Below are 13,508 nucleotides of genomic sequence, written 5' to 3' on the forward strand. Positions count from 1 at the left end.
TGGGATTTTGCTAAGCTCCTGGGAAGGGAGGTTTTTTTTCCTGCAAGGACTTTCCATCTGCCCCCTTCCCAGGAAAGAGGACTCTCCCTGGGACTGAGCGCCGGGGCTGTGCCCCTGCCTCCCACCCCCCGGCAAGCCAGCTGGGGGTGGGGGGCCTCATCCACCACCAGGAGGCCCAAGGCACAGCCAGCCAGTCCCAGGGATGGGGAAAAAGCGGACACCAGGGGGCCGCAAGGCTCCAGGGTTCGGGACCCCTGAAGTGAAGGCTGTGGCGGGCCCTTCCCCCGGAGGTGCAGCAGCCGGCAGAGGTGAGGCGGGGCCCCCCCTTAACATCTGGGGCTCAAAGGCTGCGGGAGAGCCGGCTACCACCTACGCCTCCCGCATCCATGCCCACCTCTCCGAATATGAGGAGGCCGGGAAGCAGCTGAGGAGACTTCGGGGGGAGTTGGAGGGAGCCAAGATAATATCTAAAAACAGGCTCCGTACCTCAAAGAAAGCGGAGGTCGCCGCCACAGTCCAGCGGCTGGAAGAGGAGATTCGGGCCCTGGAGGGCCGGCGAAGTGTCATCATGGCTGGCAGCGGCCCCTTCCAGGAGAAGCTGCGGAACGAGGACCGGTTCAGGGCCATGGCCGGTGGGTCTCCTGGGGGGTCAGGAGGCCCCACCCAGGTGGAGGAAAGTGAGGAGAAGGAAGAGCAAGATGGCGCCCACGCTACACCCGGGCCGCCTCCACCTGAAGACCTGACGGACACCAGCAGGAGTCAGGTAACATGCAGCGGGATAGCCCCTGAGCAATTGGCCCTCCCGCTGGACTCCAGTAACGCGGAGGAAAGCAGGAGCGAGGGGGAGGATGGAGGGAGTGGGAGTAATACCAAGGGGGGCTGCCTCATCCTCAGGCAAGTGCGGCAGATGGAATCCCCAGCACGGTTTGGCACGCTGTTGTTTGGGGATGAAGTCTGCCCGGAGGATGAGGCAACCGGGAAGAGGAGAAACAGGAGGCGCAGGCGTAAGGCCTCTGAAGGCGTGGAGGAACAACTGGTTTTTGCTCCTCTTCCCGGGGCCCCTCTGTCCCGCTGTGTGGAACCCGCTACCCACCCCGGCTCGGGCCCTGTGGTGGGTCCGCAGCGAGGGAGCGGGGAGAGAGATGACTGTTGTGACCTGACTGTCGCATCTGGTGACAGTTCAGACCAGGGCAGCGACATGGAGGTCGGTGCTGGTTGTGGTGTTGGTGGTGGTGTCCAGGCTCAGCCCTCGGTGGCAGGGGGGGCTGGCCTGGCACCAGGTAAAGTTGGTACAGCCAGGGCCGCACCTCCGGCGGCGAGTGCTGGGGCTTCTGGACCCCCCACGTACGGATCCGCTAAGTCTGGATCGCTAGTGGGGGTCCAGAAGTCTAGGAAGGGCGAGCAAAAAATCAAACAACAACTGAAGCGGTGCAGGGAGCTGGTAAGAGCAGGGTCTCCGGCACGTCGACCCAAAAGGGGGTCCGTGCGGGGGGCTCCGCCGCCACTGGGCGACGAGGGGGAGTGGCCGGCCCTGCCCGTGGCAAGTGGTGGGCACAGAGTGGCGGCGGTGGTCTGCGAGGGGGGCGGGGCCTCCCCGAGTGTTGCCCGGCCTGCAAAGGCTGTGGCATGCGGGGGGCGTGTCCTCTTCGGCCGCTGTCCCACTCGCTACGTCCGCGTCACCTGGGGGGGCGTGGCCTCGCAAGGGGTCACTGCTCTGCCCGTGGTGGCCGTGACTGGCGGGGGGGGCATGGCCACGGCAGGCCCGCTGCCCTCTGTCCCACCCACCCTCCCAAGCAGTGCAAGCAAGCTGCCCCCAAAAGCTGGCGGGGGGTTGTCGGGGTCCCCAGCCCACCTACCTTCATCTGAGGGTGCGGGGACTCTGGCGCCCCCTGGCAAGCCGGCAGAGGGAGTGAAGAAGGATGCAGGGCAGGGAGCTGTGCCAGAGGCCGTCCCTGCCCAGAGCAAGGAAAACAAAAGAAACTCTGAAAAAGAAAAAAAAATGGTGCTGCTCCCAGGCACAGCCAGGGAAATGTGCAGTATGTCATCAGCGCTGAGGCACTTAAAGGGGCAGCAGCACTCTTGGCCAGTAAAGGCAATCATGGAGCACCTGGCCAGCTAGGGCCCCCAGCAGGTGGGAGGGAAAATTGCGGCAAAGGAACTGTTAATGCTGAAGTAAATAAAAATGTAAATATAAATAAAATTGGTGCTGAGGAGTATGAGGAGTGCGTGAGTGAATGTGAGAGCGGGGTGACTGATATTTTTGAGGAGTTGTTTGTGGACGTGAATGGGGATGTGAGTGACATGGATGAGGGAGTGAATGTGGCTGAAAGTGCTGGAGTGAATGCTGGGGTGAGTGGGAATAATAGAGTGAATGGGAGAGTGAGTGGGAGGACGAATGGGGGTGCAGGCACAAGTGGTGGTGGGAGGGCTGGCCCATCTGCCCCCCCGGCCGCGAGACCCCAACGTAACTATGCGGGGGCCGCGGCTTGGGGTCAGGGTGGTCCTGGGGGGGTCTCCTCGCCTCCGGGTTCCAGGGACGGCGCTTTGCACCACCGTTTCCTGGAGGCCCTTAAAAGGGGAGAAAGGTCGGTAACAGTAGAGGGGAGGACAGTGGACCTGTCTTTCTGGATAGAGACCCACTTCAGCGCCAGCTGCAAGGTGCAGAAGTGTGCGTTGTGTGGTGGGGTAGGCCACCTGGCCGCCTTGTGCAAAGACATTCGGTGCCACCTGTGTGGTGACCTAGGTCACCCGCTCAGCCGCTGCCCTCGCTCTTTCTCCAATACCGCTGCAGGCCCGGTGGGGGGAGACCGTGAGGGGGCAACCTCTGGTGGCGCTTCTGCCGTGGCAGGTGGTGGCGGAGGGGGAAGGGCTGAGGGGCCGGTGAGGAAGGGCAATGCTAAGGCAAGGGGCCCCGCTTATGAGCGGAGGCAAGAAAAACGCCATGGAGGCAAGGGGCAGGTGGAGCCTCGGGAAACTGGGGTGATGCCTGCCCCTCCCTCTAGGCCCGTGGCAAAAGCCTCTGAGGCCCTGGGGGAGAGTGCGGTGAGTGAGGAGATCAGGAGGATGGAGAGAGAGGAGAAAGCGGCTGACTCAGACGACTCCTCTCGTTATGAAAGTGTCGACGAGGATGTCAGGGGGCAGCCTACAGCATCAGGTGGCAAAAACAAGCGTGCCAACCGTAAATCGGGAGGGAAGAGGGCTGACAAGTCTTCAAAGTCCCCCCCGCCCCCGACCACAAGAGTGCATACGGAAGGGCCCGCTGACCCCCCTCTGATCAGACTCTCCAACCGGTTCAGCGCCCTCGGAGGTTCAGATGATGATCCGCAAGACGAGGGTGCTGGGCCGGGGGTAACACCGGAGGGTCCTTCGGGGGATGGTGGAGTCCGTCCCTCAGGGGGCACTGTTCCTCCTGAGGGGGGGACAGGCCTGGAACCCGGGGGCGAGGACACTGGGGGGGGAGGGATGGACACGTCGGGGGCTTCCCTAAAAAGGAAGGTGTCTGACCCCTCCCCAGGAGGAGGTGATAGCGGGGCAAGGAAGAAACTGGCCATCCAACTCGATCACCCATGATGGCTGAACTCGCCCCGTTGACGCTGACGTCCATTAATGTTGCCAGCATTAAGTCAGATGCAGCTCGCTTCACGGCCTTTGATTTTTTCTCCCGGATTGAGGCAGAAATTTTATTTTTGCAAGAGACCAGACTAACGGACATGGGGGCCATCTTTAAAGCACGGAGGGAGTGGAGGTGCGGGCCCTCATACTGGTCTCTTGCGGCTGAGCCGTATAGCGGGGTGGCGTCCTCTTTAAGACTGCAGATGTTGAATGCCGACGGGTTACTGAGTTGGAAATGGGGAGGTGCCTGATCCTAGATGTCTTCATGAGGGGACAAGAGCTCCGACTCATTAATATCTACGGCCCACAGTCCAAGTGGGACCGTAAATGTCTCTTCCTGAGGATCAAGCCCTTTCTTTTTACGAGCCGACAGGTGGTCTTCGGTGGGGACTTCAACACCGTTACGAGGTCCCGTGACCGGGGGGGTCCCGGAGACCGCCTGGCTTATGACAGCGTCGCGCTTAATAGCATAGCTAGTGAAGCTCGCCTGGTGGATGTCCACATCCGGCACACCCCTGGCCACGGGGGTTTCACCTACCATAGGGGTAGCAGTAGGTCTAGAATAGACAGGTTTTTTTTGAAGGAGGACACCATCTTTTCTGCTGTGTCCGCCGTTGAGGTGGAGTTCTCCGACCACTGTTTAATTTTCTTTTCTCTGAATGTTGCAGAGACTCCTCGGATGGGAAGAGGGCTGTGGAAGCTCAATTCGTCCCTGCTGGAAGAAGCGGAGGTGAGACAATCCTTCGAGGATTTTCTTCAGAGCCAGGTACCGCTGTTGGATCTCTGTAGTAGTAAGTCAGAGTGGTGGGAGATCTTCAAAAAGCGTGTGGCGGGGTTCTTCCGTCAGCTCTCGAACCTCAGAAGTCTGAACAGGCACCGCTTGTATCAGGCTCTGGGGAGGAAACTCGAGCAGCTTGTCTCGACTGGAGGTGACCGTGAGGAAATCTCCAGAGTGAAATCTTTGCTCAAGAGGTGCCAGTATGATAGACACACATCTTTAGTTTTTGAGAGGGACTTCGGGAAGTACCGCTCGCCCGACCCTTACAGAAACTGTAAGATGTCAGTGAATTGTAAGATGGTGACAGGACTGATCGACAGTACGGGGTCCCTGAACAGATCCAAATCAGGGATCCTGGAGGTGGTCAGATCCTTCTACTCACACCTCTTGGAAAAGAAGGATCTGTATCGGGATAGGATGTCGGCTTTCCTGGCTGAAACCGTCCCCGAGCCAGGGGGTGATCCCTCTCTTGGTGTTTTGGCAGAAGAAATTAGGGAGGAGGAAGTGAGACTGGCCATTGATGGGCTTCGGCCCAAGAAATCGCCAGGTCCGGATGGCTTAACATCCGAGTTTTATAAGACTTTTAGGGACTCCTTGGTCCCCCTCTTGACAGGGGTCTTTAATGAGTGTCTATCCTCGGGCACTCTTCCCGACTCAATGAGAAAGTCAGCCCTAATTATTCTGTCAAAGGGTAAAGATCCGTCCCGTATCGAGAATTGGCGTCCCATAGCGCTTCTCGATACGGACCGGAAGGTTCTGGCCAAGGTGCTGTTTAATCGGCTGGTGAAGTTTGCACCCCGGCTCCTTTTGGGGGCCCAGCATTGCTCTGTTCCAGGCCGCAGTACTTTTAGTGCTGTGCTCGGTGTCCGGGAGGCAGTGGAGCAGGGTAGGGCAGGCCACTGGAAGGGGTACTTGCTGTCGTTAGACCAAGCGAAAGCCTTTGACCGGGTCAACCATGAGTACCTCTGGTCCGTCCTTTTGAGGTATGGTCTGCCTGGGAGGTTTGTAAAATGGTTAGAGATCTTGTACCAAGGGGCTGAGACTTTTCCGCTGGTGAACGGTTGGTCAGGTCGCCCTTTTGAGGTGGGTTCGGGGGTCCGTCAGGGCTGTCCGCTGAGCCCGCTTTTATACGTGTTCGCGATCGATCCCTTCCTAAGGAGGGTAGATCGTGGACCGTTGGCGGGAGTCGGGATGGACCAGGTGGGCTCTGGGTCCTCTCTGAGGGTGGTGGCGTACACCGATGATGTTTCCCTTTTCGTGTCCTCGAGGGGGGAGGCGGATTGGGTCATGTCAGAGGTAGTGCGCTACTCTGAGGCATCCGGGTCCATGATCAACCGGGATAAGTGTGAAAGTCTCTGGCTGGGAGGGGGAGATCCTAGTTTTGATCTCCCGGACACCCTTCCAGGGCCCCAGGCCACCGCCAAAATTCTAGGCATCGAATTTGGCCCCGGGGACTACCCCCAGCAAAATTGGGAGGGCAGACTTAAGATCGCTGCCCAAAAGGTGGACCATTGGAAGGGTTGGTCTTTGTCCCTAAGGGAAAGGGTTGCCCTGGCTAAAGGCTTTCTGCTTCCCTTGTTAATTTACCTAGGCAGCGTGTGAATCTTGCCAGAACCTCTCTGGACACGGGTCTATAGCCTGTTCTTCCAGCTGTTATGGGGGAATAGGCTCAACCTAATCAAGAGAGAGGTCACATACCGCACGAGGAGACTAGGTGGGTTGGGTATGGTCAACCCGGTAGTGTTCTTAGTGAACACCTTTCTTAAAGCCAACATTTCCAACCTCTGGCTAGAGAGGGCTCCTCCGTGGGTAGTCTCCTGCAAGGGTTGGCTTCGGCCCTTCTTCCAGGAATGGGAGACAGGAGGGCAAGTGAAGGACCTCCGCACACCTCATGGGCATCTCCCGGCTTATGCTACCCCGGTTCTGAAGGTGATCCGCTGGTGGGGTCTGGGAATGTGGGAAATCAGGACCATGTCGCGGCAATGCCTTGACAGGAGGGTTCTGTTGACCCATTTCCAGAAGCCCCTGGCCCTTAAGGATTGCCCAGGCTGGGATCTGGAGGTGGGGCTCGGGCTTTTAAATTCTAAGCGGATCCCCACGAAGTTTTGGGACTTGACCTGGCGCTGCTTCCACGGGAGGCTGTATGTAAAGGATAACCTGAAGTGCAGGAAATCCGATGATCGGGGTTGTCCCCGTGAGGAGTGTGGCGACGTGCTGGAAAGCATGGAGCACTTCCTGCTTCAGTGTCCCTTTAATACAGAGGTTTACAACAGGGTGGGGGCTTCCATACGTTGGCCGCGGCTGGCGTCCCTCTCCTATGCCGAGTGGGCCTATGGAGCGTTCAGAACTCTGGGTGGCCGAGACCGGGGCACTTTATTCCTAGTCAGTGTAGTGGTTAGGTTCTACATTTGGAATGCACGGTGCTTAGTTTCGACGCGGCAGAAAGCCCTCCCAAGGGAAGAGGTGGTTAGTAACATCCTGGGTGACCTGGTGAAGGTGCGTTCTTTGGAGTTCGAAAGGTTGGGTGTGAGGAGGGCCTATTGGCTTTGGAGGGGCCTTTCCTTTTAAAAACGCACTCTAGGGAGAGCTAGATTTTGTGTGAATGTGGGTAGGGACAGCATAAGGTGGTGTGGGTGGTGAGGGACAGAAGTAGGGGCAGATAGGGACAGGGAGGGACAGGCACTGAGGGACAGATAGAGAGTTAGTTATGATAAGGTAGGTAGAGTAGGGGCAGGTAAGGACAGATAGGGACAGTTTCTTTAGGGACAGAAGTAGGGACAGTCTTAGTTGTTGAGGGACAGGGTGAATGTGTTAGTGAGGGATGGGGCCTCTAGAACTCCTTTTTCCTGGTGGTGGGCTACTGCATGGCACACCTAGATTTTTGTTTTGAGATAGAGAAATAATGGATATTGGGCTTGCAGGCACTGAACTTGGGCCTGTAAGTAAAGGTTTGTGGTGTGGTATTATTCGGTAAAGCAAATGATGTAATGACATTGCATTGTAATATTGTATTGTAAATATGTATTGTAGTATATGTATTGTAGTATGTGTTGTTATTCTTTTCCGTAGTCAGAGGTGCATGGGGGGCGTAGTGAGGTTGGGAGGGGGGTGAATGGGGGGGTAAGAGCGGAAAAAAAAGTAAAAGGACCCTAAACCAAGGGGAAAGTGGCGAATGGATATACCATATACCATGGACCATGGAAATTATGGAAAATGGACCATTTTTGAGCACATCGGGGGCAAATGGGTGAGGGTTTTGCTTGTGGGCATAAACTTTCTTCGTGCTCATCAGGCCTAGACGTGATAAGGCCATGGACATTTATGGACCTGTGGTGTGGGTGGTGGGAAAAATAATAAAAAAACAGCAAAAAAAAAAAATATATATATATATATATTGAGGTGTTAAGCTGGTGTAGGTACTTTTGCCAAAAAAGAATTGGCTAGGTTTATTTAAGGCAGCATGGGCCAAGAATATTATTTTTGTTTTCCTGTATATAGGTATGGGTGGAAGTGTGAATGGGGGTGAAAGATTAAAAACTGTTTTTCATTATTTTATGGGAAGAGTTTTCTGTTGGAAAGTTCCTGCTGGGGGTCCCCTAAGCTGGAAAGCTTGGGGACTATAACAAGTTGCGGTTATGCACAAGTTTCTGTATGTCCTAAGTGTATGATTAATATGTGTATTTTGGTTTATGTGTTTTTCTTTTCTGGAATGTTGTGTTGTATTGTTTTTGATATTTTATAATAAAAGAGATACAGGATGTAACTCGGGATCAGTAATGTAATGTATGTACACAGTGACTGCACCAGCAGAATAGTGAGTGCTGCTCTGGGGTATAATACAAGATGTAACTCAGGATCAGTAATGTAATGTATGTATACAGTGACTGCAGCTGCAGAATAGTGAGTGCAGCTCTGGGGTATAATACAGGATGTAACTCAGGATCAGTAATGTAATGTATGTACACAGTGACTGCACCAGCAGAATAGTGAGTGCAGCTCTGGGGTATAATACAGGATGTAACTCAGGATCAGTAATGTAATGTATGTACACAGTGACTGCACCAGCAGAATAGTGAGTGCAGCTCTGGGGTATAATACAGGATGTAACTCAGGATCAGTAATGTAATGTATGTACACAGTGACTGCACCAGCAGAATAGTGAGTGCAGCTCTGGAGTATAATACAGGATGTAACTCAGGATCAGTAATGTAATGTATGTACACAGTGACTGCACCAGCAGAATAGTGAGTGCAGCTCTGGGGTATAATACAGGATGTAACTCAGGATCAGTAATGTATGTACACAGTGACTGCACCAGCAGAATCGTGAGTGCAGCTCTGGGGTATAATACAGGATGTATCTCAGGTTCAGTAATGTAATGTATGTACACAGTGACTGCACCAGCAGAATAGTGAGTGCAGCTTTGGAGTATAATACAGGAAGTAACTCAGGATCAGTAATGTAATGTATGTACACAGTGACTGCACCAGCAGAATAGTGAGTGCAGCTCTGGAGTATAATACAGGAAGTAACTCAGGATCAGTAATGTAATGTATGTACACAGTGATTGCACCAGCAGAATAGTGAGTGCAGCTCTGGAGTATAATACAGGATGTAACTCAGGATCAGTAATGTAATGTATGTACACAGTGACTGCACCAGCAGAATAGTGAGTGCAGCTCTGGGGTATAATAGAATTGTTTTTAAAGTGACTTGAAATTTAATGTAGACTCTACACACAACTAGTGGATGATATTGAAAGGTGAATATACATTTTGATACTAACAGTACAGTCATATGTAAAAGTTTGGTTTTGTAACCTCATTGAGCTTTGAACTTCATAGCCAAGTGTATCAAATCATGAGAAAAGGTATTTAAAGTGGCCACTTGCAAGTAGTTCTCCTATTTGATTCTCCTATGAAGAGTGGCATCATGGGCTCCTCAAATCAACTCTCAAATGATCTGAAAACAAAGATTATTCAACATAGCTTTTCAGGGGAAGGATACAAAAAGTTGTCTCAGTGATTTAACCTGTCAGTTTCCACTGTGAGGAACATAGTAAGGAAATGGAAGAACACAGGTACAGTTCTTGTTAAGCCCAGAAGTGGCAGGCCAAGAAAAATATCAGAAAGGCAGAGAAGAAGAATGGTGAGAACAGTCAAGGACAATCCACAGACCACCTCCAAAGACCTGCAGCATCATCTTGCTGCAGATGGTGTCACTGTGCATCGGTCAACAATACAGCGCATGCATAACGCCTTTTTGTATGACCAAACAACTCAATCTTTTTTCATCAGTTCACAGGACCTTCTTCCAAAATGTAACTGGCTTGTCCAAATGTGCTTTTGCATACCTCAGGTGACTCTGTTTGTGGCGTGCTTGCAGAAACGGCTTCTTTCGCATCACTCTCCCATACAGCTTCTCCTTGTGCAAAGTGCGCTGTATTGTTGACCGATGCACAGTGACACCATCTGCAGCAAGATGAGGCTGCAGGTCTTTGGAGGTGGTCTGTGGATTGTCCTTGACTGTTCTCACCATTCTTCTTCTCTGCCTTTCTGATATTTTTCTTGGCCTGCCACTTCTGGGCTTAACAAGAACTGTACCTGTGTTCTTCCATTTCCTTACTATGCTCCTCACAGTGGAAACTGACAGGTTAAATCTCTGAGACAACTTTTTGTATCCTTCCCCTGAAAAGCTATGTTGAATAATCTTTGTTTTCAGATCATTTGAGAGTTGTTTTGAGGAGCCCATGATGCCACTCTTCATAGGAGAATCTAATAGGAGAACTACTTGCAAGTGGCCACCTTAAATACCTTTTCTCATGATTTGATACACCTGGCTATGAAGTTCAAAGCTCAATGAGGTTACAAAACCAATTTAGTGCTTCAGGAAGTCAGTAAAAAGTAGTTAGGAGTGTTCAAATCAAGAAAATGATAAGGGTGCCCATACTTTTGCACCGGTCAAATTTTGTTTAAATGCAGATTGCACATTTTCTGTTAGTACAATAAACCTCATTTGAATCCAGAAATATAACTGAGTCCATCAGTTATTAGATATATGAAACTGAAATAGCTGTTGCAAAAACCAAAATTGTTATAAAGAAAAAAGGTTAACATTAATAGGGGTGCCCAAACTTTTACATATGACTGTATATCAAATTATTAGGTTCTGGCATTATGTTATGAAACTAAAAAAACGTTATTTGTTTTTGGACTATGTGACAGATAGCAACTCTTCAATTTCTGTTACTATTTCATCAAGTGGTGTTTGGAGTCAGGATCGGTCTTCTAACCAAGAAAGTCCATCGCAAGGTAATAAATAACATCACGGTAAGGGAACCTCTCATTTGGTTTTCTCATTCCAATCTATTGCCAAAATGTTCCACATCTATCCTGTTAATTACACCTCAAATAATTAAGAAAATTATCATTAAACATCTGTAGCGCTGTATGTTAACGCGCAGTTGTCCAATGAGTGTGTCCAGATGACACCTCAAACACATAAATCAGGGGCAAATGTACATCAGGCGACAGGTGGTCCGAGCACCACATGTGCTATCAATAATGCCATCAGTAGTGTATATGGCCCCACGTGTCTGTATGGATCATGGGATCTAAGGGGTAACGTCTCTCCTTGTGGAGAGTGACAATTGAAGAGGCGATTAGTACGAATCATTCCTGAGATCCCATAATGTGAACAGTATGTATGACCTCACGTGTCTATGTGCCCTGACATCCCATAATGAAAAAAAAAAGAGGAAAGCACCACTGCAAAGAGCGCACACTGACCCAATAGTAGTGACACTGGAAAATATTTTATTGATACAAGAGTAAAATCATGATAAAAGCATGACAGGCATCCCAAACATAAATAATAATTTGATATAACACATAATAAACATATGCAATGTAAGTACCTAAATATAGTCTGACAAAATTATAACAATAAAGCAATCGACCTCCCTATCACTGGACTCATGAGGACCATGTAGCCCTGACACTACATAGCCACTAGGTGGACTAAAACCATCCCATGTGAACATCCGTGCTGCCAGGTTTAAATGCACGAGCCATGATAAGCCCAAGGGAAACCCTATAGTGATAGGTGTGAGGAACTGAAATACTTTCCCAGCACAGATGACTAGTTACTTCAATTTATGTTGTATTTACATGCACTGACCTTATCTGGTGGGGGAATATGTGCCTTTCTTTCTCTCCGCAGGGGGGACACTTGGGTTCACACCACTCCAGACTGGCCTGAGACTTCACTGGCTGTGAACTCAATGTACATTAGTGAAGGGGGTTGGAATGTTGGATTTGGTTAGGGGGTTGGAAAGAGAGTTGAGCGACTTGATGGGGGGAGAGCAGTTGTGTCCAGGGATCTGAAGCAAAAGGAGCAGATCCCAGGCCGCTCCTGGAATCCATGAATGGACCATAGAACTTGGAACTAAGTTTTATTCTCGGGCTTCGGTCGTGGGATCTACATTCTCCTAGGAATCATCCAATGGACTAATTTGGCCGATTTGTTGCTGATCTCGTGGACTGGGGGCATTACATTAGGGTCATCTACCTGGACTTAATGAAATGCTTGTATGGATACAAATAAAACTTGCTGCATCGTTAACCTGCCTAGGTGATTACTAACACCCACAACTCTAGATCTTCACAAGTGGTGGCAGCGGTGGGATCACCTATCTCTGAACAGCGTAACAGAGAAAGTTACTGATGGTGACTTGGCAGAAGAGATGGCAGACTCCTTCTACAAGAGACTCAAGTAGGAGCAGCTGAGAGCCCTGTGCTCTGGGAGAGAGCTGGAGTGGTCGATGGCGGACAACCGGATGGCCCTAATACAACGCTTGGACGAGTGGGATCAAGAACACCCACAGGAGGAGATCAGTCCAGATGTAGAAGAGGACAGCCCAGTGGACGGACAACAGCCGCGGGCAATCATTCCGATGGCAGAGGATCGATTGACTGAGTTGGGGCGGGTGCTGGCTGCGCTAGGGGAGCGGGCCACAGAAAGAGAACGGGCGGCTGTGATAAGCAAATATCTGGGCGTCCATGTAGCCGTAACCCCACCACCCTCGGAGCAGATGACAGTGGATAACGGGAGAGAGGGACCCGCATCTTTGAGGTACCGGGACATGCCACAGTTTAATGAAGACACCACGGGTATTGATGACAATCTTCGATTATTTGAGAACCTCTGCCTGCTTCATGAGGTGTCCATTGAGGACTGGCCGAGATTTTTGAGTGTTGGCCTGACCGGGAAAGCCAGAGAAGCTTTTAATAACTTGTCTTCTGGGGATCAGAGGTGTTATGCTACCATTCGCAGCGCATTACTGGAGAGGTATGCCGTCACACCTGAAACCTACCGGAGGAAGTTTCGGGAGACTGAAAAGCCCAATGCACATACGCACCAGGAGTTTGCCAACACATTACGTACAGCATGTGCTCGGTGGATCGAAGGACTGGGAGCTCGGGAAGCTGAACATGTCTTGGATATATTCATGCGGGAGCAATTTATGTCCAAGCTCCCACGTGACATAAAGGAATGGGTGGCGGATAGAAAACCACTCAGTCTGGATGAGGCTGCAAGACTGGCTGATGACTGGTCTGCCAATCGACCAGGGCTGTGTGGGAGAACAGCTCCGGCAAGTCGGGAACAGGGGCTTACAGAGAGGCCAGCGAGACCCATGGTCCAGCGAGAGGAGGAACTGCAAGGATTTCGTACTCTACAAAGAGGGGGAGGTCTCCAAAAACCCCAAGTACGGCCCGCATCAGGGCGAGGTGGATTAAGCTGCCATAGCTGTGGACGCATGGGACACTTCGCCAGGGAATACCGGGCCCATTCGAGTCCACGTCATCCGCATTTCCAACCTGTGTACAGTGTACTGCAATGGGGCTGGAATGCTGGGGGCGAGAAAAGAGGAGGAAGTCTCCCAAAACCCCAAGTCCGGCCCACATCAGGGCGAGGTGGATTAAGCTGCTATAACTGCGGACGCAGGGGACACTTCGCCAGGGAATGCCGGGCACATTCGAGTCCACGTAGCTGGAGGAGCATCTCTGAACATTCGGACAGCCCGACTACATTTAGATTGGGGACACAGCAAGGGAAT

The 13,508-nt window shown here is 51.6% G+C and overlaps 1 protein-coding gene across 6 annotated transcripts in view; it reads left to right on the plus strand.

The window, feature by feature from the left end:
* LOC141060009 (uncharacterized) overlaps window positions 1-13,508 on the plus strand; it is a 106,629-nt gene that overhangs the window by 52,029 nt on the left and 41,092 nt on the right. For 5 of the 6 annotated variants that reach the window (XM_073556260.1, XM_073556257.1, XM_073556254.1 and 2 more), the window contains one exon: window positions 10,615-10,701. The exons of the other annotated variant lie outside the window; for it this stretch is intronic. In XM_073556260.1, coding sequence (XP_073412361.1) covers window positions 10,615-10,701 — 87 coding nt within the window. The remainder of the gene's footprint in view (window positions 1-10,614; window positions 10,702-13,508) is intronic. 6 annotated transcript variants of the gene reach the window in all.

Source organism: Dendrobates tinctorius, unplaced genomic scaffold, assembly GCF_039654945.1.
Source record: "Dendrobates tinctorius isolate UK_male_01 unplaced genomic scaffold, ASM3965494v1 ptg000232l, whole genome shotgun sequence".
Taxonomy (NCBI): domain Eukaryota; kingdom Metazoa; phylum Chordata; class Amphibia; order Anura; family Dendrobatidae; genus Dendrobates; species Dendrobates tinctorius.